Genomic DNA, 26529 nt, shown 5'->3' with positions numbered 1-26529 from the left:
GGGAGACAAAACACAGCTGACAGTAATATGAGGTCCTTCCCAGCCTCAGTATTTCTTCATGCTACTGGATGAACGCAATGCTGTTCTGGTTCCCGGTAAAGGCGGTGACTGCCAAACGGCAGAACTGGTGCGCTTGAAATATCTTGGTTTGCTCTTGTAGAAGATGTCTTCTAGCTTAGGGCTCAAGATTTGTCCAAAAAATGTATCAGTGTCTGGAGGGTTGTAGTACTGATATGTGACAGCTTCATTAAGCTGAAGACCTGAGGAAGAAATCGTATTACACTGAGCAGAAGCTTCTCACTCGAATTAAAGCATTGATATGGAAGAAAGAATACGCAAGCTGTTCACAGTTTGTCTAACTATTTAGCTGGCTGCTGTAGCCCGTTTATCAAAACTAGGCGTGGCTTTGCTCATCCTATCCTAGCTTTAGTTAGGAAACTGCCTCCAATTGTTATTATCAAATTCGAGCAAGTTTGCCAGATGAGAATGAGAAAGAGATAGCCTGTAGAACAGAATATAGATTTCCAAGGGTGCAAACATTGTATTTCCACATTAACTTTCCTTTACTGAAGTATCCTACTGGTTCTAGTTTTGCTCTTGATCTCCAGTACCCCAGAAGACTACAGACACATAAGAGCCTAGACAGACTTCAAGATGAACAATTTTCATTCACTTTTAAAGAAAACAACGAGACACACATTGATTCTATAGGCCTCGGCACAACAGTTCACAGTTAGTTCGTATGATAATATGAAATACCAGCGTCACCAACTGGCACTATCGTCTCATAAGAAGTTCAAGGCACACATTCAAACAAAACCCTCACGAAAAATGAGACACTCAAATTTTCAAAACTATGAGCAGAACCCTCTTTAAATTTCAGAGGTATCATTTTGCCGCCATGAAAGATCTGCACATACCAGTGGCCCAAGGAGGGATCGGTTTGCGGGGCTGGCTTTCATCATCAGTGGAGTCGTCACTATTCAAATCCATTCCATAGTCATTAGGATTGATTTTGAGGGACTTGGAGTCTTTCAGGTCTTTGGGGTTCACATGGTTGGAAGTGCTGATAGGAGATTTCTGTATTAAATGAAGGAAAAGCAGAATGCATAATAAATATAATCAGTGCAGTAGACAGTTAATTATAGTTCTTTTGGCAACACAGTGTGCATTAGACAACTAGTCTGATCTAGAAGGGCTCTTCTTATTTTCTTAGCTCCAAAATCTAAAGTTATGCTCTTTAGTTTTCTACAAAAAGCACTTCAGATCTGATGTTTGTACCCCAATAATCGTTAGTGCCTATGACAGATGACAGATGCCTATGACAGATTTTGAAATTCCTTCTCAGTGACATAGATCACAACAGAAAGCACAAACTCTGAAAAGTAAATAGGGAGGGAGAGCTAAGAATCTGCTGTACAAGATAAAATTGTTGGGCTTGTCAATGGAGCTGGCAGAGGTAGCCCACTTACCTGCATAACCAGTGCTTGGAAGACACTACTTTAAGAAAGAATAAGTTACTGCATAATAGGGAAGCAGCTACTTACAACCTGTACTAGAACTGAGCTTGTTTTGACCTGTTGGCTCTTACCACTAGAAAACCTAGAACTTGAGAGATACATGTGAATACACTGTATTTACCCATGCGCTCTGCATTCCTCCTCAACCAGTTGAAACAAATAACTCAGGGTTGCACAAGAAAAAACACTGACCTGCGTCCTGCTTGGCTACCAGCAGTCAATCTTTCCCTTGCTTTAAAAACCAAAATAAAACTCCATGTGAGCAATGAGTTTATTTATTTAAAACATTTGTATGTCACTTTTGCACTTAAATAGGGTCCCCAAGGTAGCAATCAAAATCTTAAAACAGCATTTAAAATAAAGTATATATAAAATAATTCGATAAACACAAACACACACATATGATACCAAAAACAGTTACTGGGGGTATGTCAAACAAAACAAAAACAGCCTTCACCTCCTGGTAGAAGATAATACTGGGACAATGGAGAGTTCCAAAGTTTTGGCACCACTACTAAGAAAGCCCTTTCTTGGGTTAACACCAGTCTAGCCTCAGATGGTGGTGGAACTGAGGCAAGGCCTCTGAAGATGATCGGAGTGGAAGGATAGGTTCACATGGGAGAAGATAGCCCCAAGCCATATAAAGATTTAAAGGTTAATATCAGCACCCTGAATTAAGCCTGAAAGCAAACTGGGAGCCAGTGTACATGGAAGAAGACTGAAGTGATACAATCCCTATGATCCACTCCAGTCAACACTCTGGCAGCAGCATTCTGTACCAACTGTAGCTTCTGGACATTTTTCAAAGGCAGTCCTGTGTAGAGCACATTGCAGTAATGTAATCTAGATGCTACCAGGACACGTACCACAATGGCAAGATCTTTCCCTCTCAGGAAGGGCCACAGCTGGCTCACTAGCCGAAGCTAGTAAAAGGCGCCCAGTCTTTCTCCACTGTTGCTCTAGCCACCTCCCTTATCTTTTCATAAAGACAAGGCCCTCATAAACCAAGGGACTGTCCAAGCATAAGGACAACCAAATGCCCTTGATTCCATGTATGTAGGCGCTGCCATGGAAATTACAGTTGCTTATGCTGCATTCTGGACAGTGAACTATCAGAACTATCATTGTGCACTATCAGAATGATTTGCTCAAATTTGGATAACGGCATCCTTGATATAACTGTCTTTTTCATAGAAATTTAAGAGAGAAAAGGGTACAGATTATATACATGCTGAGAGATGGACAATGATCAGGGGGGAAAAAAAACAAATTTCAGGATGGAATCTGTCCATACGTATTTTTAACGCATTGTGTGCTTCTGTATCTTTTTAATGTAGATTTTCTGTTTTAATAATAAAAAGACTGTGGAAGTGCATAGAAAATGCCATAGATTCAATGGTTGTTTTTTGCCATCAAAAAGTCACTGTTCCTAGGAGTGGGGTAATTTCTGCAAACGACCACTCCCCTTGCAGACCTCCATCTCATACTCAGCGCTGTTCCGGGGGGGGGGTCTCTTGAGCATAAGGGGGGTACAATAAACTACAGTGGGAAAGTCCCATTCCATGAATTCTCCTCTGTTTTCAGTTTACACTGGATATAAACCATGAACATTTATGTTTCGTAACTATGTACATAAACTCTTTTTGGCTGAGTGACTTTTAGTACAGTACATCCATTGTATAGTGTGAATGTATATGCATGTACCTGGAAGAAATAATAATGACAGAGACTGGCCCAAATATAATTTTTGTTGGACTCACAATGCTCCTGTGTTCTAAGGCAGATACTTGTTCCCTGCCATTCACAAAAAATATGGGAAGGGGAAAAGAAAAGATTCTTATTATCTCTTGCATTGCATTTCAACTGCATTTACATGGTGATCTTCAAATATACTAGCTTATCCATGCCAAGAACAGAGTTAATGTCTCTCAGTATTACAAATAGGCCTATCAGCAAATAAGCTATTTCTTTAAAAAGTGAGTCAGACTATTAAAGCAAAACAAAAGGTACATTTAGAAATAAAAATACAGCTATGACCACCCCATGAGTTATAACAGCTGAGAAATTTAAATTCAACTTTAAGATTAAAGAATTGCTTTAAGTATTAACATGTGAGTCAAAAGGTACATACTTAGACACTTGGGCCACCATCCCTATATTCCATTACCTCAACATACTTACTGAAGCAGAAGGGACATGTGGTCTCAGACATAAAAATATATGCACCTATAGATATTAAAAGAGCCCCGTGGCGCAGAGTGGTAAGCTGCAGTACTGCAGTCCAAGCTCTGCTCACGACCTGAGTTCAGTCCCGACAGAAGTTGGTTTCAGGTAGCCGGCTCAAGGTTGACTCAGCCTTCCATCCTTCCGAGGTCGGTAAAATGAGTACCCAGCTTGCTGGGGGTAAAGGGAATATGATTGGGGAAGGCACTGGCAACCACCCCGCAAACAAACTCTGCTGAGTAAACCTCAGGATGTGACGTCACCCCATGGGTCAGGAATGACCTGGTGCTTGCATAGGGGACCTTTACCTTTATAGATATTAAGGTCTCTGTAAGAACTCCCTGCATGTGTATGTATTCTTTCAAATGAGTGCTACCTACACGTACTGAAGTATTACAGTTACATTAAGAACTGTATCACTTCTGAACTAGCTTCAGCATGCCAAATCAGCTCTGATGGAACCACACAGTGAATCCATGAGCCTCACCCCACCCCAGGCAACGGAAGTGCTTTTAAGAATGACAGGTGCCTGCATTCTGCATTAAGCAGGGGGTTGGACTAGATGGCCTGTATGGCCCCTTCCAACTCTATGATTCATTCAGCATACTCACTCTTCACACAGGGCTGTGTTCGTTCTCATTCTGATTCCCAAACTAATGATATCAGCACAGGTGGTAAGACAAGAGATTTATCACGCTGGAAGAAGGGTGGGATACCAAAGAACTCAGAGCAGCACAGGAAGTTCTCCCCACCCCCCATATTATCTTCATTATAACCCTGCAAGATAGGTTACGCTGAAAGACAGTGATTGGCCCCAGGCCACCCAGTGAACTTTATGGCATGATGGTGACAAACCACAAACTCTGATCCTAGTTCAATACTATAACCACTTCACAACACTACCATCGCCCCATTTCCCCCATATACTGCCTGTACTGTTGTGCCACAGTGTCTCCTTTTAAGTCATCCAGCTTCATTTAACATATAATTATGCCCTCTTGTGGCCAGTTGTCTAAACTGCACTTTACAGTCCAATACCGCAGTTAGAAGTTTCTTCCACTGCCCTGGGAAGAGTGATCCCTGCCCTCTTAGATCCCTTATCTTCTTTGCAAAGCAAAAAATGTGTGCAGTCTCAGAAAGTGCCTGACGCAGCTTTTCAGGCATAATAGTCCCTGAACAGCAAATGATGCTAATTGTCAAACTGTGTACCAAAGCACGTTAGGATGCTACGAAGAGCTGAAATGTGCTTGGGGAAGGGGGGGAATTACAGTCCTTATGTTGGACACCCCCAATACCCAATACAATGACCCCAAGGAGTAGGGAAATAGAATACAGCATTAACATTCAGTGTCAGGTATACTACTCACATCATCATACCTGCACCATCCCAGGAAGCCACAAAATGCTCTCCTATTGTTCTGGCAGTTGACTGAGAAAAATATCTGAGTTTACGAATGGAATGTGGCTCTAATTTTTAATACAGAAAAACTACTGTTCCCCTAGGTATCAAAAGTTTTGGAAACTCCAGCTTCAACACTTGAACTACTTTCCTATCTCCCATCTACAAAAGGGAGAGCTATTAAGAAGGAAGGAGGCATGTACAGTTCTCAAAGCACAAGCATCTTCTAAAGTAAGCCCGGACACGTTTTCTTTGGATCTAACAGCCAGCCCAAACATTCCACAGCCAGACTTATCTGTAACAAAACAGTATTTCATCCTTCCATGAAGCACCTTGAGTAGGTCTCTGAAACAACCCAAAGCATTAACCAGTGCAAAATTTAGAAGCTGAGTTTCGTTCCCTTTCCGCAGACTTTGAATTCATATCACTCATTAAGGAGAAGTTGTTCATTATCCATATTTGGTGGTAAAAATAGTTTTTGGAAATGCTGAACTAGTGTTATTTCAGTGACACCATAATATTCAAGATCACCACTGGCCAATCCTAATTTAACCAAACAACAAAGCACTGTCCCCACCCCAGATATACTAATTGGCAGGAAATTACCATTTCCAGCAAAGTTATGTTAGCTTAGATACAATGGATGGGATACAGAAGTTTCAGACACTGGTCCAAAGAAAAATCCAAAAACGAATTACATTTTCCCATGCATGATCCACCATAGGAGAGAACACTAATCACAGAAAATGATTTTCTAAAGGTGTGTGTGTGTGGGGGGGAGTAGCCATCAAAAGAGTCAGACAGAATTTTTAATTAATCCTACAATAATATATAATCCATTGCTCAAATGTATGTAATGCAACTTGCCTTTCCCACATTAAAACCAAAGACAGCAAAGAGAGTAAGACATTGTTTAAAAAAAACTGGGAGGCTGCCAGATCGTGCAAACACCTTTCCTTCAGAGGGACGCCACTCATGCCTGCCAGAAATACCAAGGCCCACCTCAGCCACCTCTGCCAGTGGGGCTATGCTGAATGCGTGTGAGACAATAAACGGAAGAAGTGAGCTCTGACTCACAGACTCTTATTGAAACAAGCTTTGTTAGTCTTTAATGTTAGACAAGGCACTTCAAATCACCGAGTCTCAAAAATTAACCCTCTGAGGGCGCTTAAGCTCTTCCTCAGCTCTCTTCGTCAGGCTATTTTCAGCTTGAATGAAGGCCAGAGGTGAGCCATGTTCATCTCTGCTGCCAGCATTCACACCCTGGGCTTTATTCACCATTGTGTTGTTGGGGAAGGGGGGGAAGGAGGAGAAATCATTACGCCCAAGGCATCCCGAAACCTAGAGCCAGCCCAGAACTACCGGACGTTTTGGCTTCCCTGTTCCTTACCATACCTTCTGATTTTCTTCCTCTTCTGTAACCACTGCCAGTTCCAGCTGTTTTACCCATTTCTCTTTGTCTTGCTGCCCATGGTGCCTAAAAAGGGAAAGTGACAGCCAAAGAACACGTATAAGCAATTCTCCCAAATATAAAGAATTATGTGTTTCCAAAGGAATGATTACAGAAAGTCCTAAAGACGTCTTATGATTTGGGGGCCCATCCCAATGTGCAGTTTTAGTTGTTGAAAATGACAAGGAACTCTCGTACTTCCCCAAATTTTAGCTTCCTCACAGCCACTTAAATATTTCAGGCTGAACCACCCTTTTAAATTAGGGAGAAACGGCATTACCTTTCATTTGCTTGTTTTGCGTTATTGTGTTCTAGCATTTTCTTAATTTCCCCAACCGTCTTCCATTTTTCTGGCTGTTCTTGAAGCTTTTGCTCCTCTTCCTGAAACTGGAAAGGGGGTGGGGGAGAAAAGTCAACATGCTCCATATACATGATGGCAAGGCTGGACTGCAGGCACTCAGCATTTTCCTGTGAGGACAAGTCGATTCTCCTATACCTGACTGCACACATAAGGAGCAGCTATTGCCAGGTTTTCAGATGTACATACATGTATTTGGTATTATAACAACCATAATTTGTGAAGCTACCATAAAGTGGCTCATTCTGCATTCAAGATGATAATTGCATGCAAGAAATGGATAGAGGCTAGCTCTATTCAGATTTTATGCAATTTTTAACTGTTTTCTTTTGTGTGTGTGTGTGTGTGTGTGTGTGTGTGTGTGTGTGTGTGTGTGTTAAGTGCCGTCAAGTCGCTTCTGACTCATGGCGACCCTATGAATGAAAGTCCTCCAAAAGGTCCTATCTTTGACAGCCTGACTCAGGTCTTGCAAACTGAGGGCTGTGGCTTCCTTTATTGAGTCAGTCCATCTTTTGTTGGGTCTTCCTCTTTTCCTGCTGCCCTCCACTTTTCCTAGCATGACTGTCTTTTCCAGTGACTCTTCTCGTCTCATGATGTGACCAAAATACGATAGTCTCAGTTTAGTCATTTTAGCTTCTAGGGTCAGTTCAGGCTTGATATATATAATATATATAATGGATTCGGCTTTTCTGAAAAATTCAAAAATTTTCAGGCTTATTAAACACGAACCCAAAAAATACATGGCACAGAGTTGAAGTTCAGTTCTGCGCTGCTGGGGCATTCAGATTGCCACTGCTTGTCGCTTCCAACTCCGTGTGGAATTTGGAGCCAGCAGGCAGTGGGGATCTGACTCAGGTAAGTAAGGGGGAAGAAAGGAAGAGGGGGGAGGGGGGAAACGGCAATGGGGCCACAGCGGCCCCAAATAATGCCCCCCCAAATGGGCATTATTCGGGATCTGCTTTTTCGGCTCCCTTTAGCTGCCGCCATTTTTCTCCAGTTCGGCTTCAGTCAAATGCACATCCCTAATGTGGGAGAGGCCACGTTATGTCTGAGAAAAGGCCACCTATTTGTGGAAAAGACCACAGCCTTCTGCCACACAAATCAGAAAATCTGATTTAAACATGCTGCTTTAAAAAGATTACATACTACAAATCCTAGCCCTTTTCAACATTCTTTTGGAGCCTTGTTAATTAGACAAAGAAGAACTATGTCAGCAAGCATTCCAATACAACTCATTATTTACAAGTCGGCCTACTGACAGTTTTCCAAGTGGCTGAAGTGATCTTAGAATTACAGTCTAAGTAACTCAGATGTTTGACTCTTTCCTTCCCTTGCATGTGGAACCCCTGCAATTTTATTTTATTCTGCCCATATATGAAATCGAATACAGTGCCTACCATCTGCAATGATTTCTGTTTTCGGGTTTCTGTATCCCATAGTTTCTTCACGGACACTTTTCTCTTTGTCTTTTCCTCTGCTGTTTTCTCTTCTCGCACCTGTGAGAAAAGTCCTTTAGAATTTTATAGCTTGCCTCTGCCCAGAAAGCCATTCTTCATAACAACTCCGTGCCAAAGTGGTCACAGAGCTCAAGTTCTTGTATTTCCTGCACTGTGCAGGGGGTTGGACTAGATGACCCTAGTGGTCCCTTCCAACTCTATAATTCTATATTAGGATGGGAAACTGGTGCTCATACTCTCACCCTTTTTAGATACCCCACTCCCCCCACTCAGTTTTGATGTCCTCTTGTGAATTTTTTCTTTCTTTCTCCTCATCCACACAACTCTCCATTTCAGATAGCGTGAACTGGGGTGGGGGTACAGAGAATGACAGCTAGGCTTACCGGAAAACCACAAGGTTGGGGGTGGAAGAAGAGAGAATGTGTGTCAGCATCAGGCATTTACCTGTAGCATCCCATAAGCAAACGCACTCAGGCAGGTGATCCTGAAGCAGTATACTTTATTAGGAGCAAAAAGGTAAATATAAGAACTGACTGTATAGAAACAGATGAAGGCTGCTAATGACCACAACAGGGAAAGCTCTAGCCTAAAAGCACTTTAGCCACTCAAGGAAAACACAATGAGGTAAACCCGAGATAAGAATTCTCATGAAGTGTAGACCAAACAACTAGGCAGCTGTAGGAAGGGAAGTTTACACAGTATTTACAGGCATGTGAACCAAGGTCGCTTGACACGGAGCCAGAGCCAGGCTAGAACCAGCAATGGTCTGACAGAGTCACGTCAAGGGATCAGGCCTGAACCAGCAAAGGCCTGGCATTGTGCTCATGAAATAGCCTACTGGACAAGTAGTTGCTGCTTAGGGCATGAAGGGATTACGTTAATGGGACTCATGAGTTACAATCAGACAAAGAAGTCAGAGTTCTGAAAGAAAAGAACATGACACTTCTGCGTAATCATGTTTTAGTCTACATGTTTTAGAGGGGTCAACTGCACTCCATACCTATAGGAATCTCAGTTTACGTGTTCTGTCCACTGTCATGAAGACTTTTGCTGCTGGGCTAAAAAACCACGAGACCACAGCCTACCTTCTCACTCCGCTCCTCATGTTGGGAGAACTTCTGTTCCATCCGTTTCCTTTTTTCCTCTTCCATCTGCTCCACCCGTTCTCGTGCTTGCAGTGCCTTTCTTAATCGTTCTTCACGCTTTCTGTGGGATGTATGGAGATCTCAGTTAAGAAAGGTGGAACACACTTTCACCACTACTAGCACAAACTTTCACTTCTAACTCCTGCTGTATCTGCAGAGCGCTGTATGACCCTGGCAGTGCCAAGAGTGGCTGCATCACAGTGTACAGTGTAGTTACACAGGTGTAAACAAACATTACCGCTAAGAGCTACGATGCAGGCAAATTTTCTTGGTAATCCAAATCTCAACAAAGGAACGACATGTACTTACAGTTTTATCTCTTCCAACCTTCGTCTTTTTTCTTCCTCCACTTTCTGTTTTCTCTGTTGCTCAGCTTCTTGTTTTTTCCGCAGACTCTCCAGTCGTTGTCGTTCCTTTTCCTAGAACGTATAGAACGTGTAGATCAGTTCCAATTGCACCAACTGTCTACTAGCTCAACAGAAATTGTGTTCTATTCTTCTTCTGCAAAGTCTTGCAGGAGTTAGAAAAGATGGGGAAATTCTTGTGCGCGTGAGACACCAGCCCCAGGACTGAACCACAGAAAATTTCAGGAAAAGGGTGAGTTCAGAGTAGTTAAGTGCTTCTAAACAATTAACAGAAATAAGATAATTAGTTACTTACTACGAATTCTCCCTTTTCAGGATGAGCATGAAAGGAAAGGAAATACTCAGTCACTGGATGCTAAATCTAAATCCTTGTTGACTAACCAGTAGATGAGAGTGAGTAAAAACAGCAGTGATTTCTAGCTCAGTGAGGCCAAACCTGGTAAGAGGGTGCAACATTATACCAGATGGTCTAGGTAAATAACTTTCCCCCCTGTCCACATCACTGGAAAGAAATGGGAAAGGCAAGTCAAAGAAGCCCAGCTGGACGCCTCTATGCTATTCCAGGAAGGCACGGACACTCAACATTAAACTTTTCCAACTCTCTCCAATTTTAACATCAACATGCAGACAAACAGTCATAATAGCGGAACAAAGAACCACCTTCTCAGTGGCACACACAGAACCAAACTAGCATTACATAGCAGATCCATGATTGGAGCGCCTGACATTAAGAAGTCCTCATGGGGATGTGAAAGATCCAGATTTAGATTGGGCTACGGTACTAAGAGATATGGGGGCGGGGCTAACATACATCCCTTGCAGGCAGGAGAGATGCAGGAAATAATTTCTATTGGCCATGCAGTGGGGCGGGGGGAGAGAAACTAGTGGTGTCTTTTCTCCCCTTCCCAAGGCTAACACGATGTCTATGAGGCAATTATCAGGGCCACAGCAAGAACCACTTATGTGCACACACACACACCTCTTCTCACCTAGTGCTACAGAACCAAATTGGGACCTTTTCCCACCTTCTCTCTCACTTTTTAATGTTAAGGAAAATATTGGGAGATCCAAACACAGATCTCCCGTATAATATTAGTTTGGTCCTCAAACCTCTGCCTTCTCCAGCAAGCAGAACAGACCACACCTACAAGAAGCGAGTCCTTCTGTCACTGGTGTGCTTAAACTCTCCTCCGTTGTTTTGTTGAACAACAGAAAATCACCATGTCAAGCCTTGGGCATGTGTGTAAATTTACATCAAGTTGCAGGTGACTTATGGCGACCCCAGCAAGGGGTTTTCAAGGCATGTGATTAAGCAGGGGTGGTTTGCTACTGCCCCCCTCTGCAGAGTCTTCCTTGGAGGTCTCCCTTCCTGCTTGGCTTCCACGATCTGACGAGATCAGGCTATAATACCATGCCGCCTTCCCACCTTTGTCAAGCCTTGTACTGAGACCTTATACATTGTTTAATTGTTATTTGGGGATCTATAACACTATTTTATACTGAGCCATTGATCCATCTAGAGGGACCTCCTATTGCGTATTCTCAGTAGCAGAAGTTCTCCAAAGTCTCAGGCAGAGGTCCTGCCCTGCACAACTGGAGACGCCAGAGCCCGAACCTCTGACCCACTGCATGCAAAGCATGTGCTCTGCTACAGAGCTTCAGCTCCTCCCTTAGATCTGTAGCAGATTTTCAGAAATTTAACTTTAATAGTGTTTGATACATGTTGGAATTGGGGGTGGTAGTGGAAGAGCCCAATAGGAGCCCCGTAGTACAGAGTGGTAAGCTGCAGTACTGGAGTCCAAGCTCTGCTCACAACCTGAGTTCGATCCCAACGGAAGTCGGTTTCAGGTAGCCGGCTCAAGGTTGACTCCACCTTCCATCCTTCCGAGGTCAGTCAAATGAGTACCCAGCTTGCTGGGGATAAAAGGAAGATGACTGGGGAAGGCACTGGCAAACCACCCCATAAACATAGTCTGCCTAGTAAACGTAGGGATGTGACGTCACCCCATGGGTCAGGAATGACCCAGTAATTGCACAGGGGACCTTTACCTTTACCTTTTTGGTGGAAGAGCTCCTTTTCTCCTTACCCTGGTATCAGGTTTAGTGGCAGGCATGGTAGGTTTGACAAGACTTTTCATAATGCTGCTGGGCCCTGGAGACCCAGGGGGTTTGAACAGCTGGCTTTTTTGCATTGTCTGAAAGAAGTTTCTGAAAGGTCGTGTGATCTGTCAAGAGAGAATGGATGTTCTTAGCGTCTGATTAGGAACACAAAAGAGCAGGTGAAGATGCCCTTGATGTTTACATACCCTGGCTGGACCAGAAGGGGACAGTGTTTTGTTTGCAGGAGGAGATGAGGTTTTTTTACTAGAAGTTGAAAGGTCTTCATATTTTGTAGGCTGGGCAGTAGGCAGCTCATCCAGTGCTTGTTTGTAACTTTGACTCCTAAATAGAAAACACGGTGTGCACATTAAAACAAAACTCCCAACCCTCAAAATGATGGGAACGCTGAAAAACAAAGGGGTGAGAGAGAACAGAGGCAGGCCCATTTGCTCTTCCCCATTAAAAAAAAAAAAAACCTTTAAAGATTTTGAATAAAAAACTGGGGTCCATTCAGCTATAGTATGCATTTTCAATAATATATTACCAAATATTTAAAATTATGTTATTTATAGTCTACCTTTCTCACTGAGACTCAAGGCAGATTACATAATGTAAGCCAGTATAATCAATAGGATGAGATCTAACAAACAATGTAATGGTTTGCAGAAGTTTGCAGAAATCTGAAACAAGGCATATATTTTACACATAACACATAAACAATGCAAGAAATGACATTTCATAAGTAGAAATATTTAAAAATTATACTTGTTCAAGAAGTCTAAATTTGTTCAGGAAACTTTTTATTACATATGCTGACACCAGTATGAGGGTTCATGGTTGTACAATTTAGGTAACTATCCATGTCTACTTGCAGCCCATCCTATGAACAAAGCTATAAGAGATGCAGCTTATGTTCTTAAAGTAATGGAACTCAACTTTGAGATGTATTAAACACATTTCAATTTGGGAAGGGCTTTAGTGTATACCTACGGGTAAAAACAAACAGGGTTCTGCAAATGGCTACACCATGGAGAAATTTTAAACTTCATTCAACCCATAGTACACTCTGTCTACACAGTTAGATCAACTTTAATTTTAACTGCTTTGCACTTTAATATTTAACGGGTCTGTGCTTGGGGGTTAAGGTTGTTGCTGCTTTAAAAAGTTGATCTTTTTGCATTTTTCTGGTTTGTTCTATAGTTGTTTTAAAGTTCTTTCTGTGTTGTGTTTTTCGAGGGACTGGTTTAATGGAGTTTTGGGATGTTCCTGTTGGTTTTGAAAAACTTAACTGTTCTGAAGAAAATTTCTGGCTAGGTTTTAATAACAATTAACAGTAGGTGACGGTTTAAATGTTTTAAAAAACACAAACAACATGTCAGCTTAGGGTCATTAAGTATTTTTTAAAAAAATAGGCTTTTGTTAGGATTCTAAAATAATAAGCCAGGGGCCTTTTGTTGTTGTTTTTAAGTTGGAACATAGGTTTACTTTAAAAAAATAAATAAATCTTAGGCTGATGTCACCTAGGCTTCACAACAACTGAAGCAGTGGTTTAAAAAACAGGGCTTAGACTGACTTTTTAGTCTTCCAAAAATATTGCATTTGTATTGTAGAAAGAGTAGGGATTCACTTAATTTGGGGGGGGGATAGGTTTTTTTTAATAGGCTAGTGTCAAGAGACTGGCTTGTGGCTTTTCAGAAACATTGTTTCAGGTTTTAGCCCTACAAAAGACATAGATTTTGTTCTCTCTGGGAACTCAAAGCCATAGAGACTGCAGTTGCAGACAGCAAGGTAAGTAAGAGATGGGAGTCTGACACAGGTGCCGGTGAAGTCATGGGGCCTGGAGGTTTCAATGCCAGAAACCAGGAAGGGTTTTCCCCTACACATTCCATCTCATTAGTGCAAGGATCTCTGGGTGAAAATGCCTTGATTTATTGGGCCTACATACAGCTGTAGAGTATGCAGTCTCATGCTGGCAACACACCTGATTGGTTAGGAACCCTACCAGCAACACACCTGATTGGTTATGGTCACCTGATTAGTAATGGATTTGATTGGTCAACTAGAATCATTCTAACACAGACAGCTTTGGCATAAAGATATTTCATTCTATTATGTGCCCTTTCACTGGATTATATCTGCCTTTGGGTCACCGCTTGATTCTGAACCAGGCTGGGGCTTTGCTGGCCAGAACACCCGCCCAGGATTTTGAATCTCTGTTTGGATTCAGTCTGGTCAGGTAACATCTGGATTAGAAAACCAATGCTAGTAAAAGTGCCTTGGGTTAGATATTTAACTAGACTAGACTACTGTAACTCGCTCTACGCAGGGCTTCTCTTAAGGCTGCTCTGGAAACTTCAACTGGTCCAGAATGTAGCAGTGCAGGTCCCTATAGGGACCCCCTGGAGACCACACATTCAGCCTGTGCTCTGCCAGCTGCACTGGCTCCAGATTGAGGACCAGATCAGGTTTAAGGTTTTAGTGTTAACTTTTAAAGCCCTAAATGGTCTGGGACCGTCGTACATCTGGGACTGCCTTGCCCGTTACACCTCCCCCCTAAAAAGGTACTTTGATCAGCTGGAGAAAATCTGCTGGTGATCCCTGGCCCAAAAAGTGTGGCTCAGGGGCTCCTCTAGTGCCTCCCAACCAGTAAGCATGTTTTTCCCAGACAGGTGGAATTGTTAGCCCTCATCAGTCATGTCTGCTCCCCTGGAGAGTTGAGCAACTTCCTGAAGATCAACTTGCCACTGTTCAACTATCCAGCCCTGGACTTTGAGAATGAGTAAAGTGAGCTTGTGCCTGCATCCTCTCAGTCTGTGTTGGGGGAAAATGCTCTTCCCAAAACTCAGAAGTAGAAAGAAACAGCAGAGAAGTTATCCAATTTGATTGGCACGATATAAAATCCACATTCTACACTGGGATCTAAAACAAAACAACCCTCAACTGAGCCCCTGCACCTCTTGGCAAAGTCCTAAAAATGTTGTTCTTGACACTCTCAAAAAGAAAAAAAGACACGTCGTTGGACCAAGATGAGATGTTACAAAAGTAAATGCAAGAATGTCAAAGAAGCAGAACCCACAGAAGCACCTAAAATGAAGCTCACGTATGTGTTTCTTTAAAGCAGTGGTTCCCAACCTTTTTTTGACCAGGGACCACTAGGACTTTTTTGTTCGGTGCAGGGACCCCAAGGTTCACAATAAAAATTCTGAGAATTTGAAAATAAACTTTAATCATAACTGTTAGTTAAACATTAAACTTAGAATAATATTTGAATATATATTTTTATAATAGAGAACTTTTAATTGAAAATATTAATTTATTATGGGTTTATAACTTTTTTTCATGGACCTTAATTTCGTTCTCACGGACCCCCTGGGGGTCCACGGACCCCTGGTTGGGAACCAGCGCTTTAAAGGAATGGTAGGAAACAGGCGCGCCAGTGATTAAGGGCAATACGAGCTCTGTCTCTGGGCTCCTACAAGCCAGTGCTGGTACAGGTTGCAGATCACAGAGAAGAGAACTTGGGTGCCCCAACCCCTCTCGCTTTCTAAGGTCTTCCTTGGGAAAGTAATGTTAGTGTATCTGTCAATATCTTGTCAGGTCTGGCTGGCTGCATTGCCAGTTGTGAGTTGGCTTGAATTCTATAGTTTGACATTGGTTCTGTTGGGCTTGCAGTCACATTAGCCCTGGGTTCTGACTGGCTTCTGAGATTTTACCCTGGTTCTGTTGGGCTTGCAATAGTGTTCCCTGCTTCACTTGGTTCTGCTATGATTCTCTGGTGTGGTGTTGGTTCCGTTGGGCTTGTTGGTTCTGTTAGCTTGCTCTGTGTTTGGTTATCGGCTTTGCCCTGGAGAAAGCATGGGATTTTTTTCCCCTGTAGGAAACAACGGAGACAAGTAGGATGTCTGGGGGCACTTTGTTCAGGTGCCTCTAGAATTTAACTCCTTGGTCCAATTTGCTTGAAATGTAGAGGTGGGGGTCTTTAGTGAACAAGCAGTACTAGGGCCCCTGCAATTTGGGTGTAATTTGGTTGAAAAACAGACACTCCAAACCACACAGTTCCCCCATAGGGAATAACAGAACCTGAATAATTCCCAAATCTTAGAAAAAAGCCAAATATGAATCCTCAAATGGTATTGGAAGACCCAAATATCCCTGAACACCGGTATTTATGCCCTTCCCAACATCTGAATCCAAGTGCACATCCCTATTTATAAGTCCCCCTTTGGATCCTTATAGGATGGAAGAGCACACAGACAAACAACTAAAAATACACCGGAGCATCCTACAATTATTCATCTGCTAGAGCAAAGGTAAGCATAGGTATCACTGTGCCACAAATTCTTAATACAAGAGATCATCTAGTGTTCTAAGCCTTTGGTAGCAGCATTAGATACAGAGGCAGTTCAAGCACAAGTTGGAAAAAAGGAAATAATTCGAGATCACTAAACTATGCATTCTCTTTCCTCAAGGAGTAAGAGAACATACCTGATACTCTGTTCATGGCATTGGCTGCTCTGGGCTGAATCTTCAGACCCATTGACCTGGGAGCCAGTCATCTTAATGGCAAGACTTTCTGGAGAGAAGGTACAGTAAGTTCTGCAAAGGGCATTTTCTGTAACAGGGGTATTCTGAGAACGGTATGCATTATCACCACTTATCAACTCCCCTTTATCCAAAATTATTAATGAGACAAGGAATTCAGAACAAAAAAACTGACATTAAGTCTCAACTTTAAACAAAAATCTAACAGTGCCGCAGTGGATTGGTGGGGATTCCCAACATTTAAACACTCCCACCCCCCAGTTCTATACTGTACTGCACTAACTGCACAGGTGTGTTTACCTTCACTGCATCCTTTCCCCTTCTCCATCTCAGGCTGATCTGGATTTTCTGCAGCGTGGCTAGAGATCAGACTAGGCACATCTAAAGCACAGAGTGTTTTTTGTAGCATCTTCAATTCCTAAAGAATCAGAAACAATGTGGCACAAATACAATTACAGGGCTTCCAATAGCTTCCAAATCAGATGCCTATTTTCCACTGACACCTATATTTTATCAGCAAGTGGAGATGCCAGATCTTTTCAACAGCTTACTAGTAAACGTCAACAATTTATGTAACCATGTCAGTATTTTCCCCACTTGGTCCATCAAGTTTAGTATTATCTACTCAGATTGGCACTGGATCTCTGGGGTCAGAGGTTTTTCACATCACCTACTGCCAGATGCTTTAACTAGAGATGCCAAGACCTTCTGCGTGCCAAGCAGATGCTCTACCACTAAGCCACAGTCCCTCTCCTACTTGCATTAGATCAGATGAACATCACCAGTTCTCCTGCACAAGGTTCAATTTTACCTTGAAATTCAATCCTAAATCTCCTTCAATTAATTACTCTTATGTTTCATCTGACAAAAAGGTAACCAAAAGACGTAGAGAGCTAAAAATAAATGTTTCCAAGATCACACCTGAATTAAGAGACTGAGTTAAAATCAAACCCCACGAGAGCCTTGATTAATGCCTCCTCCCCATCAGATGGATCCTCTGCAGAGTTAGATGTATCTAAATATATTTATTTCAATGGATTTATGAATGTCCAGCTCTGAACAGGATCCTACCGCAACCTTTCAAAATTTAACTACAGGCATATACATGTCACTGGCAATCTGGGCGTGACAAACTACTGAAATGGAATAGCTCCATCTCCTATTCCAAGTAACAGAGATTTGTATGTGTGTGAGATAGTAACCTGACTCCAGATAAGTAGAAGGGAAGACAGCAGACAATTCACCACCAAGTGTAATACAACAGACACCTCCCCAAGACCTTACCTCATCAGACTGAGCATTCTGTAGCAAGGAAGGCCTAAAGAGAGGCATTTTGACAAAGTGTTACTCAACCCAATTAATATCAGAACAACAACCCTATGATCTTTCAAATTAAAGTCTGTAGGCACTTCAAAAGCACATATGATTATCCACTCTGAAACTCTGACAGGTAATGTCTCAGTCCATAGCATTGTTTAGCCATCAATTCCTTTAAGCCCCTTAGACTACATAAGTCTCCAACCAAGCACACAGAAGCCTAAGCAGACATGTAGAGATGATCATCGAAACCCAGCACTTAACTGTTTTTGTAGGGCTGCTTTTTTTAAAGTAGTACAGCTATGCTGCAGCAGAGATGGTAAATTAGCTTACGGGAAGAATCTCTACTGCCCACCTCAATGGTGGTCAGCATTCTGAACGGCTCTACCTAAAGTTAAACCTGGAGTATGATACACAGCTACACAGCAATGCACCCATTTCCAATGCATCTTTGACATGCTTGGGAAGGTTTAACCTGTGTTGACCTAAAGCCATAGACATTCTCACAGCGCCATCCTCTGGCAGTTGCCGCCTGATCAATAAGCAAGCTGCACCAAAGCCTTAAAACAAATGTATTTCCTGTAACTCCAAAACACACAATATTTGTAAGATTTGAAAGGCAACTCAAGGCATCGAGGCTTTTAGATTCCAGTAGTAGCAATATGAGAGACTACCCTGTTCCTCCCGTGGATGCTCCTACCTTGCTAAAGAGCCACATGGCACCTTCAGGATTCTTATCTACCAGTGGATACATAACTATTGCAAGGACAAGATTTTCTCTGCAACCCAAAAGAAAAATAATCCTAATCCCCACCTAAAGATACACACCTGACTGAGCTAGGAAACTATTTCAACACCAACTACTGGAAACAGACCAAAAACACTCTTCAGGAATTACTATTCCACATTAGTGAAAATGTACCAAGACTCTCCTGCCCACTCAAAGGTGGGACGTAAAATCAGCAAGAATATAAACTGCTGCAAAGCATGTTGAAGCATTGCTTAATTATGCATAATAAACTGGTATCAGTGAACACCACTTAGATCATACCATAGAACAACTATATTTTACATTTCATTATGTATCTATTCTTCGATTAAACTTGGGATGGTCACACAGAGGGACATGAAAAGACACCACTGTCATAGAGAGCAAATTATGAACATGCAGAAACAGGATTCAAAGGGATCACATATGAATAAGCAGAGGCAAGCACATTTTTAAAAAATCATGCTGCATTCAGATAACAGAGGAGCCTTTCATCAACGAATGGAAATGTTTTGCCCTATGTTACTTAAATCCTGTTTTTCAGACCAAAGTGTCTCATATCAGTCAAGAGATACAGACACTTGCCCTCAGGCTTAGAAACTAAATTGACAAGACGCAGAAGGGAAGGGAAGTAGAGGAAAATAAGGTTGACACTATCAGAACAAAATTAGAATTCATATCTAACTTGGAGTCAAGCTGTCCTTTCTTTACTGATATTCTTGTTTGAAAGGAGGTAACACAACTACCCCGATTCATGAAGCTCTCGGTGCAGTGTCAAAGTCTAATGTTCTTTCCCAGGCTTCTGCAGCTGGGCCAGACCGGCCAGGCCATCATGCAAAAGAGGAACAGGTACAGGAGCGCGGGGCAGTTGGTTGGGCTTCTGCTCAGTTAAACACGGACCATATAAAGGGGCCTAAGAACAGGCAAGGGAGGAAGGTCCAGGTCCTCTTCAGATTGTGGAGGAGAGGCTTAGGAAGAGAGGAGGAACAAGGCGGAGTCGACTTCATCCCTGAGTCTTAGCTTTACTTGAAATTCATTTGGCAAAATTACTTTTCGTGTTATAGAACACCTTGCTTAAATTTCAGGTTAAAATAGATTCGAAAACCTTTGAAGAACTGTTTGAGCCAAGTTTTTAAGGTTTCTGTTTGGTAAAATTAACTTACCCATTTTTACTTGTTTCACCATCCATAAGCAATTCAAAAGAACTATGGCCTGGAAGAATAAAATAAAATATACCATTAGTTGAAAAAAATGCTTTAAGTGCAAGACTTTTCTTACAAATCACACAAAGCCTCTCCATGTCAAGTTCACCTCAACTTTAACATGTCATTATGTGGTACATTCTCCCAGGTCCACATCACTGGCTGTCATTTAGCATGAGGAAAAATACTCTTCATAACTTGGAATAACTTGGAATAGAGTTATACTCCAAGATGCCCCAAGAGAGAACACCAATATGCTAGTTTTGGCACCAGGGCCCCCATGTCATCTGAAATGCCACCCTAAGACAAAGGAAGATCAGCAATTTCTACAAGGTTGCTTAAAGAGCTTGGTACTTTAACTTTTATGAATACAGCGCGCTCATTATTTTCAAGCCAGTTCAAAAGACCTGTGCTTGGGTATTTATTAATGTATGGTTTAAATGTAAACCTGAGCAATGCCATTTGTTGGGCCAAGGACTTCAAAAATGTGTGGCTAATGATATCAGACCTGAGGAACAGGCTTCCTCAGGAGATGGTGTGCTATCCTGCCCTGGAGGTTTTTAAGAGGAGGTTAGATAGCCAGAGTGGTAAACTACAGCACTGCAGTCCAAGCTCTGCTCACAACCTGAGTTCGATCCCGACAGAAGTTGGTTTCAGGTAGCCGGCTCAAGGTTGACTCAGCCTTCCATCCTTCCAAGGTCGGTAAAACGAGGACCCAGCTTGCTGGGGGTAAAGGGAAGATGACTGGGGAAGGCACTGGCAAACCACCCCGTAAACAGTCTGCCTAGGAAACGTTGGGATGTGATGTCACCCCATGGGTCAGGAATGACCCGGTGCTTGCACAGGGGACCTTTACCTTTTTAGATGGCCATTTGTCAGCAATGCTGATTCTGTGACCTTAGGCAGATGATGAGAGGGAGGGCACCTTGGCCATCTTCTGGTTACTGGGTGTGTGTGTGGTGGGGGAGGTAGTTGTGAGTTTCCTGCACTGTGCAGGGGGTTGGACTAGATGACCCTGGTGGTCCCTTCCAATTCTATGATTCCATATTAACATTCAGAAGGGAGCCCCATATTTCAGTAAAATTCAACTGGGGTTTCAGCAGGGTATTTCCCTCAGCATGACAATAGGGAAGTGGCTGAAATACTCCATCTAAAGCACTCCTAATATAACAAAAGGGAAACAGCCAAATAGGAGTTAGGTGAACTACTCCCTTCCCCACCCAAAATGCAGGGTGCAACCATCAGTGTACACTTGGTTCTTTGCCCACCCTCTAGACCAGGGTGTCTTAAACTTTTTCCACTTTCGACCCCTTTTCCCCCGAGAAATTTTTACGTGACCCCAGGTTTATAGGTATATAAAACAGGTATACAAATCAAACATTTACTGATAATAAATCATAAAGAAACCTTTTGCTGTTGCCAAATTTTTTGTGAACCCCACATTCAGTTACACAACCCCATATGGGGTTGTGACCCACAGTTTAAGGTTGTGACCCACAGTTTAAGAAACTTTGCTCTAGACCAGCCAGTGCCTGGCTTATTCCAGTCACACACACCCCACCTGACACTCACCTTCCAACCCCAGAATTTTGCAGCAGCTGCCGTGCCCCTGGGCTTCCTCACCACAGCCCCTTTGAAGCTTTGCACATAAGACCCTCAGAGTTCTGCCGCTAGCTTCAAACTCTGCCCTACTTCCTCCTCCTTTGCTCTCCTTCCACCTAGGACCCTCTCATCATGTCAAGACAGGCTTGTACATTTTCATTTGGCCCCCTTTATTGGGCTTTTATTGCTTAGGTGTTAAGTGGTCTAGGATTAAGTTTTGGTTTCTGAGTGAGCATGCATGAGAAATAGAGAGAGCCTGCAGCTCTCTGAGTGCCTCCTGCTTTTCCTGATCTGTATTTATAAGTAAAGATTTAGACTCTGATTCTGTTTTTCACCTGCGATATTTCTGAGGACCGCTCCATTCCCATAGTGAAGTGCTATTACCAAATTCTGTACTTTGGAATACATTGGCAGTGGTCCCCAATTTAATTTTACCTGGATACATGTGGGATGCTCTTAACTCAGAAGCGGGGGGGGGGAGTGTTAAAGATAACCCACAGGTAGACCATTTGGGTAACACTAAGGTCAGGGCTAATACAATTTATCTTTCAGACAGCTGATCATCTACTTTACGCTGATAACATCCAGACCTCTGTAGAGATAACATTCAGACATGTTTGTATGCATTATGTTGCTCGCTCACTGTTTAGTGGTATTTTCAGTGGTTGTAATAAAAAGGTATTGCACTACCCTCAGTGTTGAAATTTTTCTATGAACCCACACAGCAGCCTTCTATTTTTGGCTGTTTTGGGAAATATCAAATTTACCCGGGGGGGCTGGGCTGTACAACTGGAGAAAGATTGCTTTGGTTTTGTCACTTGCCACACAATCACTCAATTTGGCTTCTATTGGCACCTTTCTAACTTAATGACTACCTAAAATCACTGTTCAGTATATCTTGAAGCCTGTTTTGCACCCAACACCCGCAATTCAATTTAGTCTGCAATACATGAAGCAGACATCTTAAACCTCTACCAACAGCAGGTTAGGATATCCTCCATCATGCATGCCATGAAACATTTTTCTCCCACCTCTCCCACCTATTTTGCATATTGAAAGACTTCTGGGGGAAGCAAAAGTTTGTTCAAAGTTTTGGTTGACCCTCTTAAAAGGTATTGCACTGCTGTTATTTCTGCAGTGATTCGTATTTCCTATATCCAGCATTAAAGCCAGTCTCTCTGCTACTTAGTTTCCATGTTACAGCCACCTCCTCTTTTCCATTTATATGCTGTTCAAACCAGCAATAACATCCTTTAATTCCAGCAATTTCATCAGTTTAAGGAGTACAGCCCTAAATGGATTTACAAGTTGGATGGAGATCAAGGTCATAGCTTCATTTAATGTCTATAGGATGTGAAGTGTGTCAGGTCTGATATGGGTTACCTAGAAACCAATTTGTCCACAAAGGGACTTCATCATGTATGGTAAAGAAGCAACTTATGCAACAGGTCAGATGTCAGACAAATGGGGAAGTCTCCTGTTATACAAGATCAACAATATTCTCTTCTAGACCCCTGAAGGAAGCTAAAGGCATCACATCCAGTAGAAATAGCTATCAGTTAAAATACTGCAATTAGACAGTGACACAATAATTTCCACACAAACATATTAGAGCTATCTATTTCTTGCACAAATGTCACAACCTAAGGTTACGTATTGAGAATAACTAGAGTCTGCCTCCAAGACTTAATTTCCTTTACTTACAGCTTACTCGACTAGAGGTGGATGAAGAGTTCCGAGCTGCTTTCTTCTTGGCAATTGATTTGCTGATGGATTTACGAATCATGCTTTTCCTTTTACTGGCTAGTGAGTATTTCTCCACAAGTGAGACTCTCTTGCTCTTGTGGGGTCTATTTGAAGGGCGGTGACCTGATCGGGAGCCTCCAGAGGTTCCACTGCTGTCTTTTAAGTCTTGAGATATAGTTTCCTCTTGCACCAGATTATTATCTACTTGTTGGGCCAATAACAACTCTCCTCCTCTTGCAGGCTTCACATTTAAAGATGGTGTTGGAGTAGATGTACTCAGCCTGCTTGCATTCCAGTCTTTTCCAGTCCTTGCTGGATCAAGGGGATTCAGCAGCATGACTGCAAAGACATTTGATATGCCTGCAGCTTCAGTAGCTCCAACCCTGTCAGCAAAAGGCCCATCTGGGCACATGGTGAAGACTTCAGGGATGCTGCTTGTTTCTGCATCCATTTTTCCTCTTACTTCAATATTTTTGTTGAAGTTGACACCAAGTGTTGCTTCTTCAGATGGATGCATTACTGTCTTGTCACATTGTGCTTCCAAAGTTTCTTTTGTGAATAAGTTCATTTTACAGGATGCTGTTACCACCGGATTCTCTTTGCTCAAGAAAAGCTCAATAGAGGATGCTGGTTTTATGCCACTTCGTCTTTTTGACAGTCTTCAGCAAAAAAAAGAAGTTTAAAAATCATTCAATTTCAAACCACTAGGTGGCACTAAGAACTGCAGAACAAGTTCCACATTATCCTTCTAGTACATTACCATACCAAATCCCTATATATTTTCTCTAGGTGTTACTCATTTGCACAATTGTGTGTGTAAAGTGCCATCAAGTTGCAGCCGACTTATGGCGACCAATATTAAACAATTAGTAATTGTTTACTCATTACACATATATTGATGTACATGTTTAAACCTGACTTTGAAATCTGGCAAAAGGTTACGTATATATTCCAGGATAGTCTGTGCCTGCAGAACTTATGTTTTCCAGTACGGCCTTATTATTAATAATCTGACACTACACCATGTTAACATATATGTTTTTCTTAACAAAAATCTGCACAGCTGATAATACCAGCTAGATAGTGAGTTTCTTAATGTTTAACCATGAAAATTTTTGATTAAATGAAATTTACATCCCCATTGCACATTCATTACCATGGGCTGTTAGGCACAGAGGTACCATGTTTGTGCCAACCAAGTGATAAGATGACAGGAGGTGCCCCTTAACATCTGCTGAGTGTAATCTGGCTATTGGACCATAAACCTACACATTTTAATTTGGAAGCAAGTTACAGTGAACTAATCAGGACTTGTGAATAAGCATGCATAAGACTGGGCTATGTATCTTTACCAAAAATGACACACATTAATTGAACACAGCACTATTATGAATATACTATTTACTACCTCCCCTCAAAAAATAAAAGCAGAATTTCGCTATCAACAGGAATTCATCCAGCTTTAAATATCTACAAGCTATGGAGGAAGTTTGCACAAAAAAGAGAAATATGCTAGATTCACATTATTTTTGGTGGAGGTTAAATCGAAGTGGAAGAAATACACGAACACATCAGTTTTGACAAATCAAACCTTACCAATCCATTGACTTCTGTAGCTCCCAGACAGACACCAAAAATGGAGGCAGAGCCACAGTAAGGTGAATGTAATAGAAAAGCAAAGTCTATGCAGCTCTTTCACACAAGAACAGACACACAGGTAGTATATAGTATGCAAACAGCTTGCTCGGGATAATAAGCAAACCCAGAGATACTAAGAACTGGTTCTTGGGACAGCAAGCATGCACCAAGTTCAACAATAAAATTGTAATAGAAATCAACAAATGGAGACAGTCAATTAAAAACACAACAGCAAATAAAGCAAGCACAATAAAACCGCACAATAATGTTAAAAACTAAATACCCATGAAGGAAAATCAATCTCCCTAGCACATTTCTATCATGTCTTCCCCTCAAGGAGCCCAGGGTGGAGTACATTGTTCTCCCTTTCCCATTTTATCCTTGCTACAATCCTGAGTGATGGGTTAGGCAGAGTGTGTGTGACTGGCTCAAGGTCATTCAGCAAGCTTCATGGAGAGGTGCAGATTTAAACCAGTATCTTTCAGATCCTAATCTGACATACAAAGCACAGCACAAACAGTATCAAATGATTTAATACCTAAAAGTATTTAGATCAGGTGCCACACAAATACCTGAAGCCAAGAGCATTCCACAAACAAGGGGCCACCACAGAGAAGGGCCCTCTTCTCCAGTAATCACCCAACTCATCTCAGAAGGATAGAAGAAGAGTTTGATTTTCTCTACCAAAAGGAGTCTCAAAGTGGCTTACAATCACCTTCCCTTGCTCCCCCCCCACCAACAGACACCTTGTGAGGTAGGTGGGGCTGAGAGAGTTCTGAGAGAACTGTGACTAGCCCAAGGTCACCCAGCAGGTTTCATGTGTAGGAGTGGGGAATCAAACCCAGTTCTCCGGATTAGAGTCCGCCACTCTTAACCACTACACCACGCTAGCTTGATGGATAAAGATGATCTAAGTTGACAGGCAGGCACATAATGATCTGTATCCTCTGGCTCCTACCAAAGTTTTAAACACAAATGTTTCTGTCCAGGTTCTACCTTTTTCTAGTCAGTTCTTTATCAACATCTTTAAAAGATGAAGAGCGCTTCTTCTTCCGATGCTTCTTCTGTGATGGTGTTTTGGGAATCAACGCAGGCTCGGCACTGAGATTGCTGCTCAAACAAAATCCAATTAATTGCAATTAACATGCAAAAAAAGTTATCAGGTCTAAAAGCAAATCTTAAAAGTATTGTGAGTGTACTAGGAGATCAATACATATACCATAACATCCACAGTTATCACACATTCAGGGCAAAGATACAGACACACCTGAGTTTCTGAGGAAAGCACTTAATTCATGCCAGGGGCAAGTCACAGCAAATGAAATGCAACTGTATGGGCAGTCTTATTTTTCTGCTTAGAAAGACAAATCCAGGAGCTTGGTTCCTTTTTAAAAAGTGTACTTTTCCATTGGTTTTTTAGTATAATAACCTCAACTATATAAGGAATAAAAGGGGAGCTCTGCAACCATGTGGAGTATCTTAGATTTAAAACAAAAAAAATCCCATTCCACACACATCATAGGGAGTCAAGACTTGCTCTTTCTAAAGCCCATGCCTACCTATCAAACATCTTCATGGCTTCCTCCTCAATTTCCCGCAACCACATCAAGCATTTATGTTCAGCGTTGAACATAAATTCGGAGAATTTTTGACTGCAGACATCAAGAAAGTGAATGGGTTCTGTTGCCTCTGCCAT

At 42.0% G+C, this 26529-nt stretch overlaps 1 protein-coding gene across 1 annotated transcript; it reads right to left on the bottom strand.

Moving 5' to 3' along the window:
• LOC130479589 (inner centromere protein-like) lies at positions 1-26529 on the bottom strand. Its single transcript, XM_056851984.1, has 14 exons — positions 26393-26529; positions 25830-25943; positions 23154-23854; positions 19809-19857; positions 16503-16613; positions 12224-12359; positions 12005-12142; positions 9862-9971; positions 9493-9613; positions 8348-8446; positions 6873-6979; positions 6538-6619; positions 921-1080; positions 1-260 (listed from the first exon to the last, which is right to left on the bottom strand). Exons 1-14 carry the CDS (start codon positions 26527-26529, stop codon positions 46-48), a joined length of 2280 nt encoding a protein of 759 aa, XP_056707962.1. The 3' UTR covers positions 1-45.

Source organism: Euleptes europaea, chromosome 6 (assembly GCF_029931775.1).
Source record: "Euleptes europaea isolate rEulEur1 chromosome 6, rEulEur1.hap1, whole genome shotgun sequence".
In the NCBI taxonomy this organism is placed as follows: Eukaryota; Metazoa; Chordata; class Lepidosauria; order Squamata; family Sphaerodactylidae; genus Euleptes; species Euleptes europaea.
This window is presented reverse-complemented; position numbering and strand designations above follow the sequence as displayed.